This window comes from Malurus melanocephalus, unplaced genomic scaffold, assembly GCF_030028575.1.
Source record: "Malurus melanocephalus ecotype Western Australia unplaced genomic scaffold, MMel_1.1 scaffold_400, whole genome shotgun sequence".
Lineage (NCBI taxonomy): Eukaryota > Metazoa > Chordata > Aves > Passeriformes > Maluridae > Malurus > Malurus melanocephalus.
This window is the reverse complement of record NW_026623632.1, coordinates 312,326-325,809: the sequence shown is the minus strand read 5'-3', so window position 1 is coordinate 325,809 and position 13,484 is coordinate 312,326. Positions and strand designations below refer to the sequence as shown.

The 13,484-nt window shown below is 39.6% G+C and overlaps 1 protein-coding gene across 1 annotated transcript; it reads left to right on the top strand.

Moving 5' to 3' along the window:
• Positions 1-516: 516 nt before the first annotated feature.
• Positions 517-9,951, top strand: MTFR2 (mitochondrial fission regulator 2). The gene is made up of 8 exons (XM_057379288.1): positions 517-632; positions 1,236-1,367; positions 1,695-1,799; positions 2,030-2,154; positions 4,041-4,252; positions 5,251-5,551; positions 7,409-7,595; positions 9,100-9,951. Exons 1-8 carry the CDS (start codon positions 570-572, stop codon positions 9,196-9,198), a joined length of 1,224 nt encoding a protein of 407 aa, XP_057235271.1. The 5' UTR covers positions 517-569; the 3' UTR covers positions 9,199-9,951.
• Positions 9,952-13,484: the final 3,533 nt, after the last annotated feature.

Genomic DNA, 13,484 nt, shown 5'->3' with positions numbered 1-13,484 from the left:
GTGCAGAATCCAAAGCCGGGTTTTGAAATAAAGTCAGTGGGSTCGAGCGTTATTGGGCAGTTGATGGGTTGAGGATACTTTTGAGTATTTAAGTCTCGAATGAAGTAGTTAGGAATTTGCTACGTCGAGGACCCAAACAATTTCACTTTAGTTTAGCTCCTTTAGTGAGTTAACAGGCCTGGTGCGTTTCTTCTGTTGGTGTGTAGTGGGTTCTACCTCTTCTCGTGAGTACCCCTTGGTCAGTCAGCTCTAGGGCTGTCCCTTGGTGCGCGGTGTCCCCATCCTGCCCGCGTTTTCCCGCGAGTGCTCCGGGAGCCTGGGCCGGGCTGGGCACCGCCGGCGTTCAAACCGCTCCTTCCCGACACTCCGTGCGGCGGCCCCGCCTCCGCCTCTCATTGGCGCTGCCCCRGGCACAGTCGGCTTCCTATTGGCGGGGGTGGCGCGGAGCCCCGCCCCCAGCCGCGGGTCGTGCTGCGGGCACGGGCGGCTGCCGCGGGCTGGGCTGGGCTGCGCGCGGGGATCGCTGCTCGCGTGCTGCTCGCGAGCGCGGCCTCTCCTCCCGCCCTGCCATGGCGCTGCTGCTCGAGCTCCTCCGGCGGCTGCTGCGCTRCCTCGGCCGGCCGCGCCACCAGGTGAGACCCGGGCGGAGCGGGGCTGCCGCCCCGGAGAGACGCTGCTGCGGGGCGTCTYGCCTGCAGCCGCTGGGGCTCGGCGAGGGAGGGAGGGAGGGAGGGTCGGCACCGCTGGCGGTGGGGCGGCTTCAGCGCCCTCCTTGCCCACAGCCGCGTTTGTCGGAACACGCTGCCCGCACGTGGGGGACGCGTGGGGTCACTGCCCTGATACAGCCACTTAAGKGGCTCTTTTTGCCCTGAACTAGCGTAAGAAAGTCAGTAGTGTTGGCTGCTCGTGCTTTGCTGTTTAAAATGAGAGGCGACCTACCCATTCCCAAGTTGCAGTTAATCCTGTGTGTTCACAGTYGTGGGAAAGGTGTGGCGTGGGAAGCTGAAAGAGCGCACTGATGCGGTGCCAGGGGCTGGAGCTGGAGCCTGAGGTCKTGGGCAGCTCCTCGGTGGGGGCTGCCAGCAGTGAGGCACGGCTGCACTTTGTGGTTCTGAGACAATCATAGCTTTATGTACTCTGGAAACTACCAGAGTATCTTCAGGAGTGCTGGTTTGGCTGAGCTGTCCTGGTTATTTTCTGATTCCGTTGCTGGAAGCTGTTGGTTTTTTTGACAGGCCATGTTTTTTGAAATTCGCGTATTTGGCAGCAGTATCAGTCGTACGCTCAGAACATGCCTGCCTTCAGCAGTCTCATCAGGAAGGCATTTTCAGCAGTTATATGCTGTCATAAGGAAGTATCAGGACAAGGTATGTAAAATTTATTTCACTTCTTTGCTAATTGTTCTTTCCCAAGACTTATACAGATGCACGTAGTTAACTAAATGTATCATTTTTCTTTTGTCAGTGTCTCAAGATACTGGCCTTTGTGCCTCTTGGAAATGCTCTGTATTTTTGCAGTGTTTTAGACACTCTCACACCAATGTAGGCTGCTTTGGACTTCCAGCTTGAAAAGTTAGGTTAACTAAGCTGCATTATATTTAATTACCTGTAACATGAAATGATTAAATAACTTTGATTGTAAAAACTGAGGGATTAGGTTTTGCTTCTCAAATTCAAAGTTTTTCCGAATTTTAGGTCACATCTGTTTGTCAAAAAAGGGAATATGGATCTGGTCGAAGTGTTGTCCGTAGACTTGGGACAATTCTTTCTTTGGAGCCCTACCCCAGACCCTATTTTCAAGTAAGCAATTTATTGTCATATGTATGCTTCACATGTTTGCRTTTTCTTGTGTCTTAATTTAATTGTAGCTTTCCTGTTCTTTTTGACTTGTATAACTTGTGTTTTGCATCGCTTATACTCACTGCTTTCAACTTCCTTATGGCACTTTTTAAAAACTCCTTTGTTGAGGCAGGCCCTTCAGTATATGCTGAATCCACTTTCATACTTTTTTTGGCATTGTTTGTTTTTAGTTTGTTCAAGACTCACATCCATTGGGTTGTGATGAGCAAAACACAGCTCCAGCTTCTGTAGCTCCATCACTTGCTGATGTSCTGTGGGTAGCAAATGATGAAGGACAAGCATGTACTAGACTGAGGTAAGTAGAAGGATAAAAAGAAGTAATAGAAATAACTTTTGCTTTCTGTTCTTTATGGTGTGACATTTCATGATTAAGTTTGTTTTTCTGGCTTCCTGACCTTTTCTGGAGACATTTTTTGTGTTTTTGCAGTGGGGAGGAACTTCCTGCTTACCTGAAAATTCTTAATATATAAAGCATTCTTTTCTGAAAGATTTCTGAAATTGAGATTCCTCTTTTTTCTTCATAGTAGTATGTCAGATGCATTACTGGTATTTTAAATGATTTTTGCTCAAAATTATTTTGTGAGGGAGAGACCTGGTTGTTACAGCATACTGTACGATTATTCCTATCTTTATTTTTTTAGTTTACAACCTTTTTGGTAAACTTTAGGGTRAAACAGGAAGAAATATTTAAATGTCTCCTTTTGACTTAGATTTTTACAGTGCCATGTGTAAGCCATGATGGTTGCTTTGATGGAAATACAAACACAATTATTTTAAAAAATTAACTAAATTTTAATACAGTTTGTATAAATCTTTCTARCTGTTATAGAGGGTTGAAGGAAAATAGTTTCATGAATTACAAAATATGTCAGGTACTGAGAAATGACAAATTGTCTAGGAATTTGCAGACACAAATAGTATACAGGTTTTCTCTTTTTCTCTTTTCCCCACTGGGGAAGAAATGGAAAGTTCTGTTACTGTTCCTCGAAATATCTATTCAAAATCAGAGGATGAATTAGAGCAGAACTAAGATTAAAATGTGGACACTTGTATTGTCTTCCACTGCATCTGCATAGGACAATGTAGTTCTGCTTCATATTGGCATTTGTTTTTCTGTGATCTTTGTGCTGCTTGCCAGTWATGAAAATACAAGAAATAGATGAATTCAAATGACACATTTTTCATTGGAGAAATTTTGATACAGTATGTTCCATCTTACATTTCCTGAGGTATTACTGTTACATTCTTTAAGTTTGTAACAGCTGTAAAATACTAGAACAAGAACATTGTTGAAAGAATAAAAAAATCCTGGCCTGTTTTATCTTGCTCATGCTGTTCTTYAGCTGTCCAGATTCACAGAACTATGACAGTTCATTCTTTTGTTTTTTCCGTTCTTTGCTCCTCCTTCTGGCTCTGTGGGATGTTTTTCAAGAACAACTACTCTGATTGATACCTTTTCCTTCTCAATATGTATTAATAGCAAGAGGGTTTTGGCAAATCAGAAATCAGTGCTGCAGGTCTGATTTGAAGTAAAAGGATGTTTAAAATAAGGGAAAAGGTCTGTGCTTTTTTTCCAATCAAAACTTRGTGCATCTTAAATGAATCAGGTAAATTTAATTTCTTTCCATGTTTCATAATGAAATTCTGGTAGTTTGATTTTATACTTCTATTTCATGTCTATTTCTGCTGGCACAGACTTGAAACAAATTTTTAAACTAAAACCTGAGACWTACAGCACAATTTTCTTTGCTGCTTGCAGTGTTCATCTTAGAGTTTGATAAATGACTGAAATTTCTGAAGCCTAATTAAGAGCTCATTGTTCTTTGACTCTCTTGCCTTTCATATTCACGTGTGGAGAAGGGAGAGACACCTTACAGTGTCAGTCTAATAGTTATTGAATAATGACAACTCAATCCTACAGTATGACGGTTTAATTATCCTTGAGTGATCTGACTGATTTTTATGATGACTCTGCATTATACTTGAGCAAAGGGAGACTTGATTATGAGTAATTATAAGTGTAGTTTGTAAGTTATGAGTAGTTTGAAGTATAGTTTTCTTAAGTAGTTTGAAAAGTTGGGTGTTGCTTAACAATGATAACTGGCTTGAACAGACTGAGTGGTTTTGAGGTTTCCTTTGTTGGCTGAGCCTTTTGAAAATATGTCTTTTTTTGMTTCGTAGGACTGAATTGAGGAGAAAAGAGATAAGTGCAGATCCTTCTAGCCTATATACTCTAGATTCAATACAGAGCATTCCAAAAAACAGTACACCAAAAAACAGTGTTGATCAAGCCGCACTCCAGAAAATTTCTGCTCTTGAAGATGAGCTGACCTTTCTTCGTGCTCAGATTGCTGCAATTGTTTCAGTGCAGACCTTGGGAAGCATTCCATCACGTAAGTCCTTCTGTTCTGAAGCAAACCATTTTCCTTTTTTTTTTGCTTTAGAGCTTGCCGTGTCTGATTCTAGTAGAGGACATCTTTAACTTTTCTAACAGAAGATAGGGCAACCGAATTTACTGGATATAGATACTTTGTTTTACTTTTTGCTATTTGGTTCACTTTCTCCCTTCTATTTTGTTTGGTCTGTTTRCCAAGTTCAAATGCAATTGATCCTAAGTGATCTTTATACTCTTTTCCATGTTAGTGGAGTAACTTAGTAACATCACTATCTAAAGGCTACCAGTAACTTTTAAAAAAAGTTACAGACTACTGATTGTCCCTTTGGGGTTTTGCACTGTTTCCAAAATAATGGGTAGAGAAAGTATGCTAAGTCAGTCAGGTTGGGGCTTTAACAAAAACAATGCTATGAACAGATGTGTCCTGGGTGGTTGGTCTGGTCTCCAGTATGCACTGTCTTGTGATCTTTTTTTTCCCTTAAAAGTTTTGAGTCTCAGTTGTCTTACTTGCAGACCAGCCCTGCTGTGGTTGCTGACATACTTGGACAGTGCAAGGTAGTTACTTTTGTGTGGCATTGTGAGGCACTTCCATGATTCAACTGTTCTGTTGAGTCTTCCTCTGTCTGTTTTCCATTGCATCAGTATTGTAAKCTGTTTTACATATTTTGTGGTTACCTTTTGCCTCATGTAGGTTATTGTAACCTCTACACCATTGAGAACCAAATGTAGCAGCAGKCTGCTTTGCTGAATGATGTAATGCCTAGATTGAAGACACAAGTAGAGAAAATCAGAGCAGCACAAGACACCTCAGATTCATTATTCCATGTGTTTTGAATTTGTGGGTTTGAAGTAATGTACTTTAAGTTTAGTTCTTTGTGTTGTAATGTGCAAAATGTGCGAGAAAGTGCTTTCAGAGGGCACTCTTATCTTGATTTAAAACTGATTCACTATAGATGTTAATATGTGTTGTTGTTTTTCTTCTCTAACTGCRTCCAGAAGCCTTTACAACACTCAGGACCCCAGATGGATTTTACCCACTGCCAGCCATTTCTTCTACACCACTGTCCGTCTCTCACAATCATTTTGTAATTCCCTCGCCTCCTCCGCTTCCTTCTGCTGCACCATCTGCTGTTGATGCAAGTAATTCTGCACTGGAACTTATAAAACAACGCCGAGCTGCAAGTAACAGTGAATCAATTGCACCTGACTGTGCTGATCACCAGAGCACAAAGAACATTCCCAGTATGATGGATGTTTTGAAAGACCTAAACAAAGTTCAGTTGCGAGCTGTTGAGAGGTAGGTTGGATTGGATGTGCATCTCAGCAAGCCAAGGCTGCCTAAGCATCACAGCACTTCAGTAGCACCAGAGAATACCTATCATTTAAAGCACAGCTACTGCTKACAAATGGAAGTTGGCAACTTCTGAGTGCACCGTGTGGAATGTAAGATACTTGTGACATGGCTTTTAGATGCATTTAAAACATGCTATCACAGCATTTAAAACTARTCTATTGCTTTAGTATGCAAATCTCAAATTGGTGTGGAGAGGTGAGAGGTTCAAGCTTTGAAGTGTTAAAAGAAAACACATGCTGTATCCTTCATTGAAAATGTTCCAAAAGTTTGTATTTCAATAGAGCAGTTGGATTATAAATATTTTTAATGGTCAGCTATATTATAAATATTTTTAATGGTCAGTTTCGATGGTGAATGCAGTTGTTACAAAAATGTTTTGCTAAACACTGCAACCTCTTCTGGTCTCTGCTACACTAGGTGTAACAGAGATTGTCAGATACATTTTCTGAACTTCTGGAGTTGAAAAAGAACAACTGCATCTATAACGAATATTTGAAGTYCTTAATGTGGGTAGAATATCACTTGGCAAAACTTACTGCATTCTCATTTAACATTTTCTTAACTGTGAGCTTTATCCCTGAAAATAACTAGCACAGAACTTGGGCTAATAATTTACATGTAAATCTGAAGCATGTCTTTATGCTTTTGATGACATTTTCACAGTAAATACAGCAAATATAAAGCGCACTTAGGTGAATCTRTGTGTTTCCTTTATGTATGTTTTCTTCTATATAGTTCCATGTATGGTGAAAGAAGAAAATGAGATGCTCAGATTGACAGTTCTTCTTGAACAGGGGCATAATTAGCAGGGAGTAGGTGTACCACCTACCTAATCCAAAATGTTTTCTGGATTTAGGCATCTATCTCTATTCTGAAGTAGAACTTAACTGAATAATGAATTTATATTTTTAGGGGGAGTAATGATGATGAAAATTGTTAACACTTTTTCTGACGGTAGTTTAATGTGTGTACTGCTAAGGGAAGTCCTCTGCTTCAGAAACCRAGAGCCTGAGGATCCCAGTTTCTAGCACCCATGCACCATCTTGCATGTCGTGCAAGTGCTCTGAGGGCTTGTTTTTATAGGAAGCGTCCTCTCAGGTTTTGTGTTAAGCAACGTTTACTCAACTGACAGATTTAGAACTTGGTATTGTCAGTGTGCATTATTAGGTACAAATCATCAGGCTGGAGACAGCGATTTACCAGCAGAAGTCAGAACACCTCTAGGCTTTTACACACACACACATCCCCCAAGATATCTCAGAGGTTAGAAAGTCTTTCTTAAAATTTATTGTCTTGTATTAGTCACTATCTTCCACATTTATGAGAAGTTTTGGGGTGTAGGTGCTCTTTTGATTTTTGAATTTAAATGAACTTAAAATCAATAAAATTTAAATGAAATTGTGTTCACAGTCATTATGAAATACCTTAGTGGGACATTCCCATTAAGACACTTTAATATAACTTATAGATGACTYGGCATAAAAACTGCAATTTTGCCCTTTTTTTCCTCATTATTTATTTGCWATACTTTAACACTTTATGTTGGTTTAATGCCATTTTTCTTCACGGAGCAGCATCAAGTTTTGTTTTCAGGCTAAAAATGTGCCTAAAAAGTTCTTGGGTATAATTGTATCAATTGTATTTGGTGAATTGYTGTAAAGGTACAGAAGCGTTATTTGTGTAATCGGGGATTTATAGGATAGGGTGTTCACAGAAGTTGTGTCTCTAGATTTTGAATCAGTCAGCACAGGATTAGGGTCAGGAGTCAATAATTCATTTTTTTTTTTTTTTTGTTCATAGATCTCCTGGAGGTACTCCTCTTTCTAGACCCAARAAGAGGCAAAGTTCAGATTGGGATCCGGTTGCTCTACTAACTCACGCTCTAAAGCAGAAATTTGCACATAGTAATGATGTTGAAGATGATTCCCTGGATAAAGAAAATCAATCTTTTGATAGCTCTCCATTTTCTAGTCCTGAGATGCCAATGGTATGTTTTAATRTAAGAGTGGGTGTTTGTATTCTTGAACTAACTGCTCTTTTCATGGATAGTTGCAGGCTTTTCACAAGTCTGGAACTTCTCTATAGTTTTTTAAACCATCAGCCGCGGTAGTTACTTTCTTTGAAGTATAACCAAAGCAGAGAATCTCTAAGACAAATTATTTTGTGTGGATTTAGACTGATAAATACACTTCCTAGTGAAAAAACTTAGAAGACTTAGAATTTATCATTTCAGCTCATAGTTGATTGAAACATGGACATTTGCTTGATGGTCTCTGGCAGGTATCCATGCAGAGAAACTGTGCCTTTAAGTAGTTACTGATTTTTTTTTCAAATAAAGATGTTAGGAAGGTACAGAAAGGTCTGACTACCACATGCTAACTGTTCAGAAATGRAAATAAATGCATAGTCTGTAATATTTTTCTTTTAGCAAACACACTTTGAATCTTTATCCAAAATGAATTGTGATTCTGTTGTAATTCCATGAAAAATACAGATTTTGCTAGGAACAAAGGAGTGGTAGGCAGAGCCATTGGACTAAGATGATTCTGAGCACTGGTTTCTGTCGATCAGCCATGGCCAGCTACCTCAGCCTGTACAGTCCACAGTAACAGCAGCACTGTTACTTGTTTGGTTGTTAGGCATTTCCACAAACCTCAGAACTGCTCAGGTGAAACGGACAGAAAAAGGTGGCAATAATTTAAACTGTGTTGCTCTGCTTAGCAATTCTATCTTCTTATTGTAAGAGTGAGATAAAAGATTTGGACTGTGGCCTTTGTTCTCATAATGTAGGGAAATTGTAATGCAAAACGTGTAATAGAAATCCAGACATTCTTTTGGAGGCTGCTCTTAACGTGCTCTTATCCATGTGGCTGAAAACTTGAGGAAAACTAATGTGYGTGTATTCCTCTTTCTAGCTATAATGATTTTATTTATTTCAGTTGCCTCAAGGCTTTTCCAAGCTAAATGCAGTGTGTGTTTTACAKACTGCAGTGGGGCAACAGTTCTGGAGCATTCTTAATAAATTTCTTTGACTTTTTTTTCTCCCAAAGGAAAAATTAAAACATCTTAAAAATAAACATGCTTGTATTTTTGTATGCTGCTGATTATTGCACTGCATAGCTGACATACCTGATTCTAGATACAAAGATCAAAAAAAAAACCTGGAACAGTTTGTGTATGGAATAGCTTTTGTTCCAGAATCTGACAGCTGAGAGAGATTGCTTAAGKCCAGCATGTTCAGAAGTAGATATAAAAAGATGAATTTTTTTCTGTTAAAAGCAGAATAATTTTAGGACTTTGTAACCGAACCTCTAAGTATTAACTGTTAAGTGTTTTGAAGAACAAATGTACTTAAACCAGTTGCACAGACTTACTCTTTCATTTTTCCTATACTGAGAGAAGTGCAACAACTCTTCCCCTGTGTTTTTCTTTTCAATATCTTCTATTTCAGTTGTCTTGGGTATAATTTTAACTCCATCCCTGCTCCCCAGGTTGGACGTTGCAGCCTGAAGCCAAATACAAAAYCCAGCCTTGCAAGAACTGATGGAGTTAAGCAGGTACCAGCATGGAAAGCAAGAGCTCATATTTAGTCGAGTGAGACTTTAGTGGAGACCTCCAAGGAAAACTCAGTGTGTATAAGTGGGGGTTCACTTTGAAACTTCTGTAAGGTGCTGTAATGTATTGTTCCAGAACGTATCTTTCCTGTGCTATTGAAGTTTGGTTGTTGCAGGGTTTGTAAAATTATCTTGTCTTTCTCCTTTTWTTTTTTTTTTTTTGTAAATGTGATGCTTTTATGAGAAGCACAGAACTGAAAGAAGGCTTCCATTGCTATGGAACAGTGTCTTTGACACCTGGGAAATTCAGGAAAGCAGCATGTGTGTATGTAAAAAAAGTTTATTGCTGTGGGAGCTGAGGTATATGCTCTGTTTGCACTCCAGTGTAAATAATAAGGAAGTGTAAATTTTTTGTTGGTGTGTTATAACTACTGTATATAATAATACATTTTTTATGAGAGTGGCATAGATGCCTTGGTCTTCTTTGCAGTTTGCTGATGCCACTCCTTATTCCATGTGTAAACAGCTTTCTAATTTATTTTGGGTCAGGAGTTATAAACTTTCATGTTTGTGGAACTCTGTGCTGTAAGTAACCTGTAAACCATCTATTAAATGCCTGTAATATGCCAGAGTTGTGTTCTGAGGTAAAAAAAGACTTGTGTTTGAGATCTGATAGCACACAGTCTAAGTTCCATATGTAAGTAAATATTAAATCCTATTTTGGCACGTGCATTTAAACTCAGTTTTGTTCACAAAAGCTTATAAAATAAATTTTTTTTTTATGTCATAGATCTGTGTGGTAGTGGCATTTTATGTTGCAGACTCTTGTGTCTTAAGAACTGATTGTATTAGACAACTTAAATTGCATTATCTAAAACTAATTCAAGAACAACTTATATTTCTTCCTGCCTGAGTAGGTAATGGAGCCACTTATTTACAAATTTATTCTGATTAACTGTTTATAGTAGCTGCCTTCACTTGATCTTTTGTCTAGCAATCCTGATGTATAAAACCCAAATCCTGTCAATTAGACTGTTGAATGTGTCCCTTATGTATYCCATATTTCTATTTCCCCGCTCACTTACACAGAGTAGACTGACATCCCCTCTTATTGCTGAAACTTATTTGCATGGTTGTAAGAAWCAAGTGTTCAAATACTATACTTCAATTTTTATTTTAAAAATTAATTTTTGAGTCAAACTGGAGCTTAAGTGACTTGATATATTATTCTTCTAAAATKAAATCCTCTAGATGTTTATTTCTTCTGGATTTAGTAATTACTGAACTTTATCATATTCTTCCATTCCTTGATTGGTCCATAACAGTTTGGCCATTGCTTTCTTCCAAAATACACATTTGCTGCTTTCTCTRCCTACACTTGATGATTATTGTGAAATCCATACAGAAGATCCAGCTCAGCCCCATACCTGGTAATTTTACCCTCTTCCATCAARGCTCCTCATTGTCTTTTGTGTGTTGTTCTGGTCCCTGCTGTGTGATGGCAGCAGGGAGCGACAGCAAAGGAAGTCCACCCAGCACTTGCAGAAGAGGATGTGAAGGCAGATGAGTTCCAGTGAGTGGAAGGCCTGTGAGTTGGCTCCCTGTTGCTCAACATCTGCACTGCAGTGAGGTGGAGTAAGTTATCTCTGGGTTTCTGTCAGCGATCCTAGATCCAGGGGATTTCTGGGCTTTGTGGCCTTGCTGTTGTGACCCACTATTAGGATGGAATTCTTCCTGTGAGAGACTGAATTGTGTGCAAAGTCCTTGGTATGGTAGACTCTCCTCTCTCCCCTACGTCAGTTGCTTTATGGGACAGTTTCTTCAGGAAGAACTATTCTTTTTCATGTTTTCTGTTCTCCTCAGGGTTCATCATACAACTACAAGTTTGGCTAACAGGAGCAGTTTGCAGTGGGAATTTTGAYTTTGGAAGGGTCTTTTCATTTTATAATGGACTTCTTGGGAATTTCTCAGTATCTCTTAAGACAATGGTCTAGTGTCAGAAGCATCTGCAAATTTTAGTGAGCTGTGTGACCCTTCTGGTTGTTGGATACTCTAATTTTTGTCATTTTGATATGAATTATGCTGTGATGTAGCTGATAGCTGATCCACTTAGGGAAAAGAATAAGTCATGGGCCATGTGATTTCTTTTTTCTTCCCACCTACACATGTTATGAGAACAGATTATTTTATGTAGTTCCAGATGTAAAGAARTCTGTGGGTGGCATCTGGTAACATCTGACAGTTTTCAGTACTAAGACGTTGCAAAGCTTGGAAATAGTTAGTAATGAGAAGTTTTATCACTCATTGCAGAGATTTTTATTTTTTTCAGAACTTATGGAAATGTGGCTTTGTTGTCTGGTTTTCTGTGACTAAAACTTCTGTATCAACAACTTGGAAGCAGCTTTAGGTTCTCTGATGCTTCCCAAACCCACCTAGCATTCATTCCTTGTTTACCTACTAATACCCTTTTTTACACAAGGTCCCTGACTGAATTGCTCAGTCACAATGTGACTCAAGACTTGTGATATTGATATGGGAGAGGAGGAAGAGACTCGGGAAATGAATGCTCTGTTGTTTTGCTGGAACAATCTTGTGAAAGGCTGTGCCTTCTTATCACTGAAGAAGTCTAAAAAACTTCCTCTCCTGCCACTCCAGTGAATTTTTTGGGCAGGATGTCTTCCTTCAGGAGATGCTGGAATTAATGTTGTTTTTCCACTAGAAAGACTTAAGAAATGTGTATTATATCCAATTTTCCATCTGATAAAATTGAAACAAGAATGTTTCAAATGTTTTGAGTAAAAAGGCTCGAAGTATAATGCAGTCCCTCAAAAACATTTTTACAAGTTTTCTTCTAAGCGGTCGTAAAAGAGAACTCAAATCTATCAGTGAGGTTYCCATTACCTCACTGAGATTAATGAACAAATTAACTGACAATTATCACTGCTGACATACTTCTATAATATACCAGACCTGTCCAGATACTCACTACTTGTGAGGGACAATTAATATGTCATTTCATATATATTAATTGTATCAATATATACTTACTATAATCTCTCAGTATGCGTAGGTACAGAGCTTTTGGATAAAGGCAGAACAGAGAGTATGTAACAGTATTCACCACCCTCAGTCTTTTCTTGTCAGGAATTAATTACATTGTTCTTTAGTGCCATCTAAACAGTGAAATGATACATGAGGCTTTTGCAAAAGCYAAACTGACAAAGGGAACCTGCTAAACAAGTTAGCTTTGAGTTACTGATCGGATGCCTTGGGGAAAGGAAGTTCTACGAACTACTGTGGTGGCAACTGATGTCCCAGTGTTTAGCAAGGTCTGCAGCCAAATTTCTCTTCTACTTTATCTGAAATGTGTCTGCCAGGGACTATAGGTACCTGGGAGACATTTCTCATTCTGATTTCTGTATTAGGTTCTCAGATTCCTATGTGATTTATCACTACATGTTTCACAATGACACTGACTTCAGCTAYGTGTGTATTACCTTCCAGGTTTATGTGAATAATCAATTGTGTATGATGTTTTAGGGCATTGTTGCACATCTATGTGAAGTATAATAGTTTACAGTGGGAAAGGTGCCCTGCTGTGCCTGAYGTGTGCAAACAGAGAAGGACTGGTGGCAGTGTGATGGTTGGAGACATCCTGGGCACAGTAATCACAGAATGGTAAGAGTTTTCAATTCTCAGAGAACTAAGGAGGGGAGTCAGCAGAACTGCTACCCTGGACTTCTGCAGGACAGACTTTGGCTTGTCTAGGAGACTGGCTGAGTGAACCTCTTGGGAGGCAGTCCCAAAAGGCAAAGGAGTCCAGGAAAGATGGACATTCTTCAAGAAAATGCTAGTGGCAGAGGAGCAGGTGSCTTCCATGGGCTGAAAGACAAGCTGAAGGGGAAGATCACCCTGACTGAAAAGGGAGCTTTGGTCTATGAACTTTGGAAGAAGGGGCAGGCAACTCAGGAGAACTACAAGGATTTTGTGAGGTAACTCAGGGAGAAAATTACAAAGGTCAGAGCCCAGCAAGAACTTAGTCTTGCTATTGCAGTAAAAAGGAGTAAAACATGATTCTATAAATACATTAGTAATGACAAGAGGGCCAAGGAGAATTTACCCCCAAGGTTGTGGGGCGAAACATAGTGACAAAGGATGAGGCTGAGGTACTTAATGCCTTCTTTGTGTCAGCCTTTAATAGCTAGACTACTTGTTCCCCAGGTACCCAGCTTCCTGAGCTGGGAGACAGGGACAGCCCTATAATCCAAGGGGAAATGGTCAGTGATGTCCTTGTGATAACACTTGGGCATGCACAAGTTTAT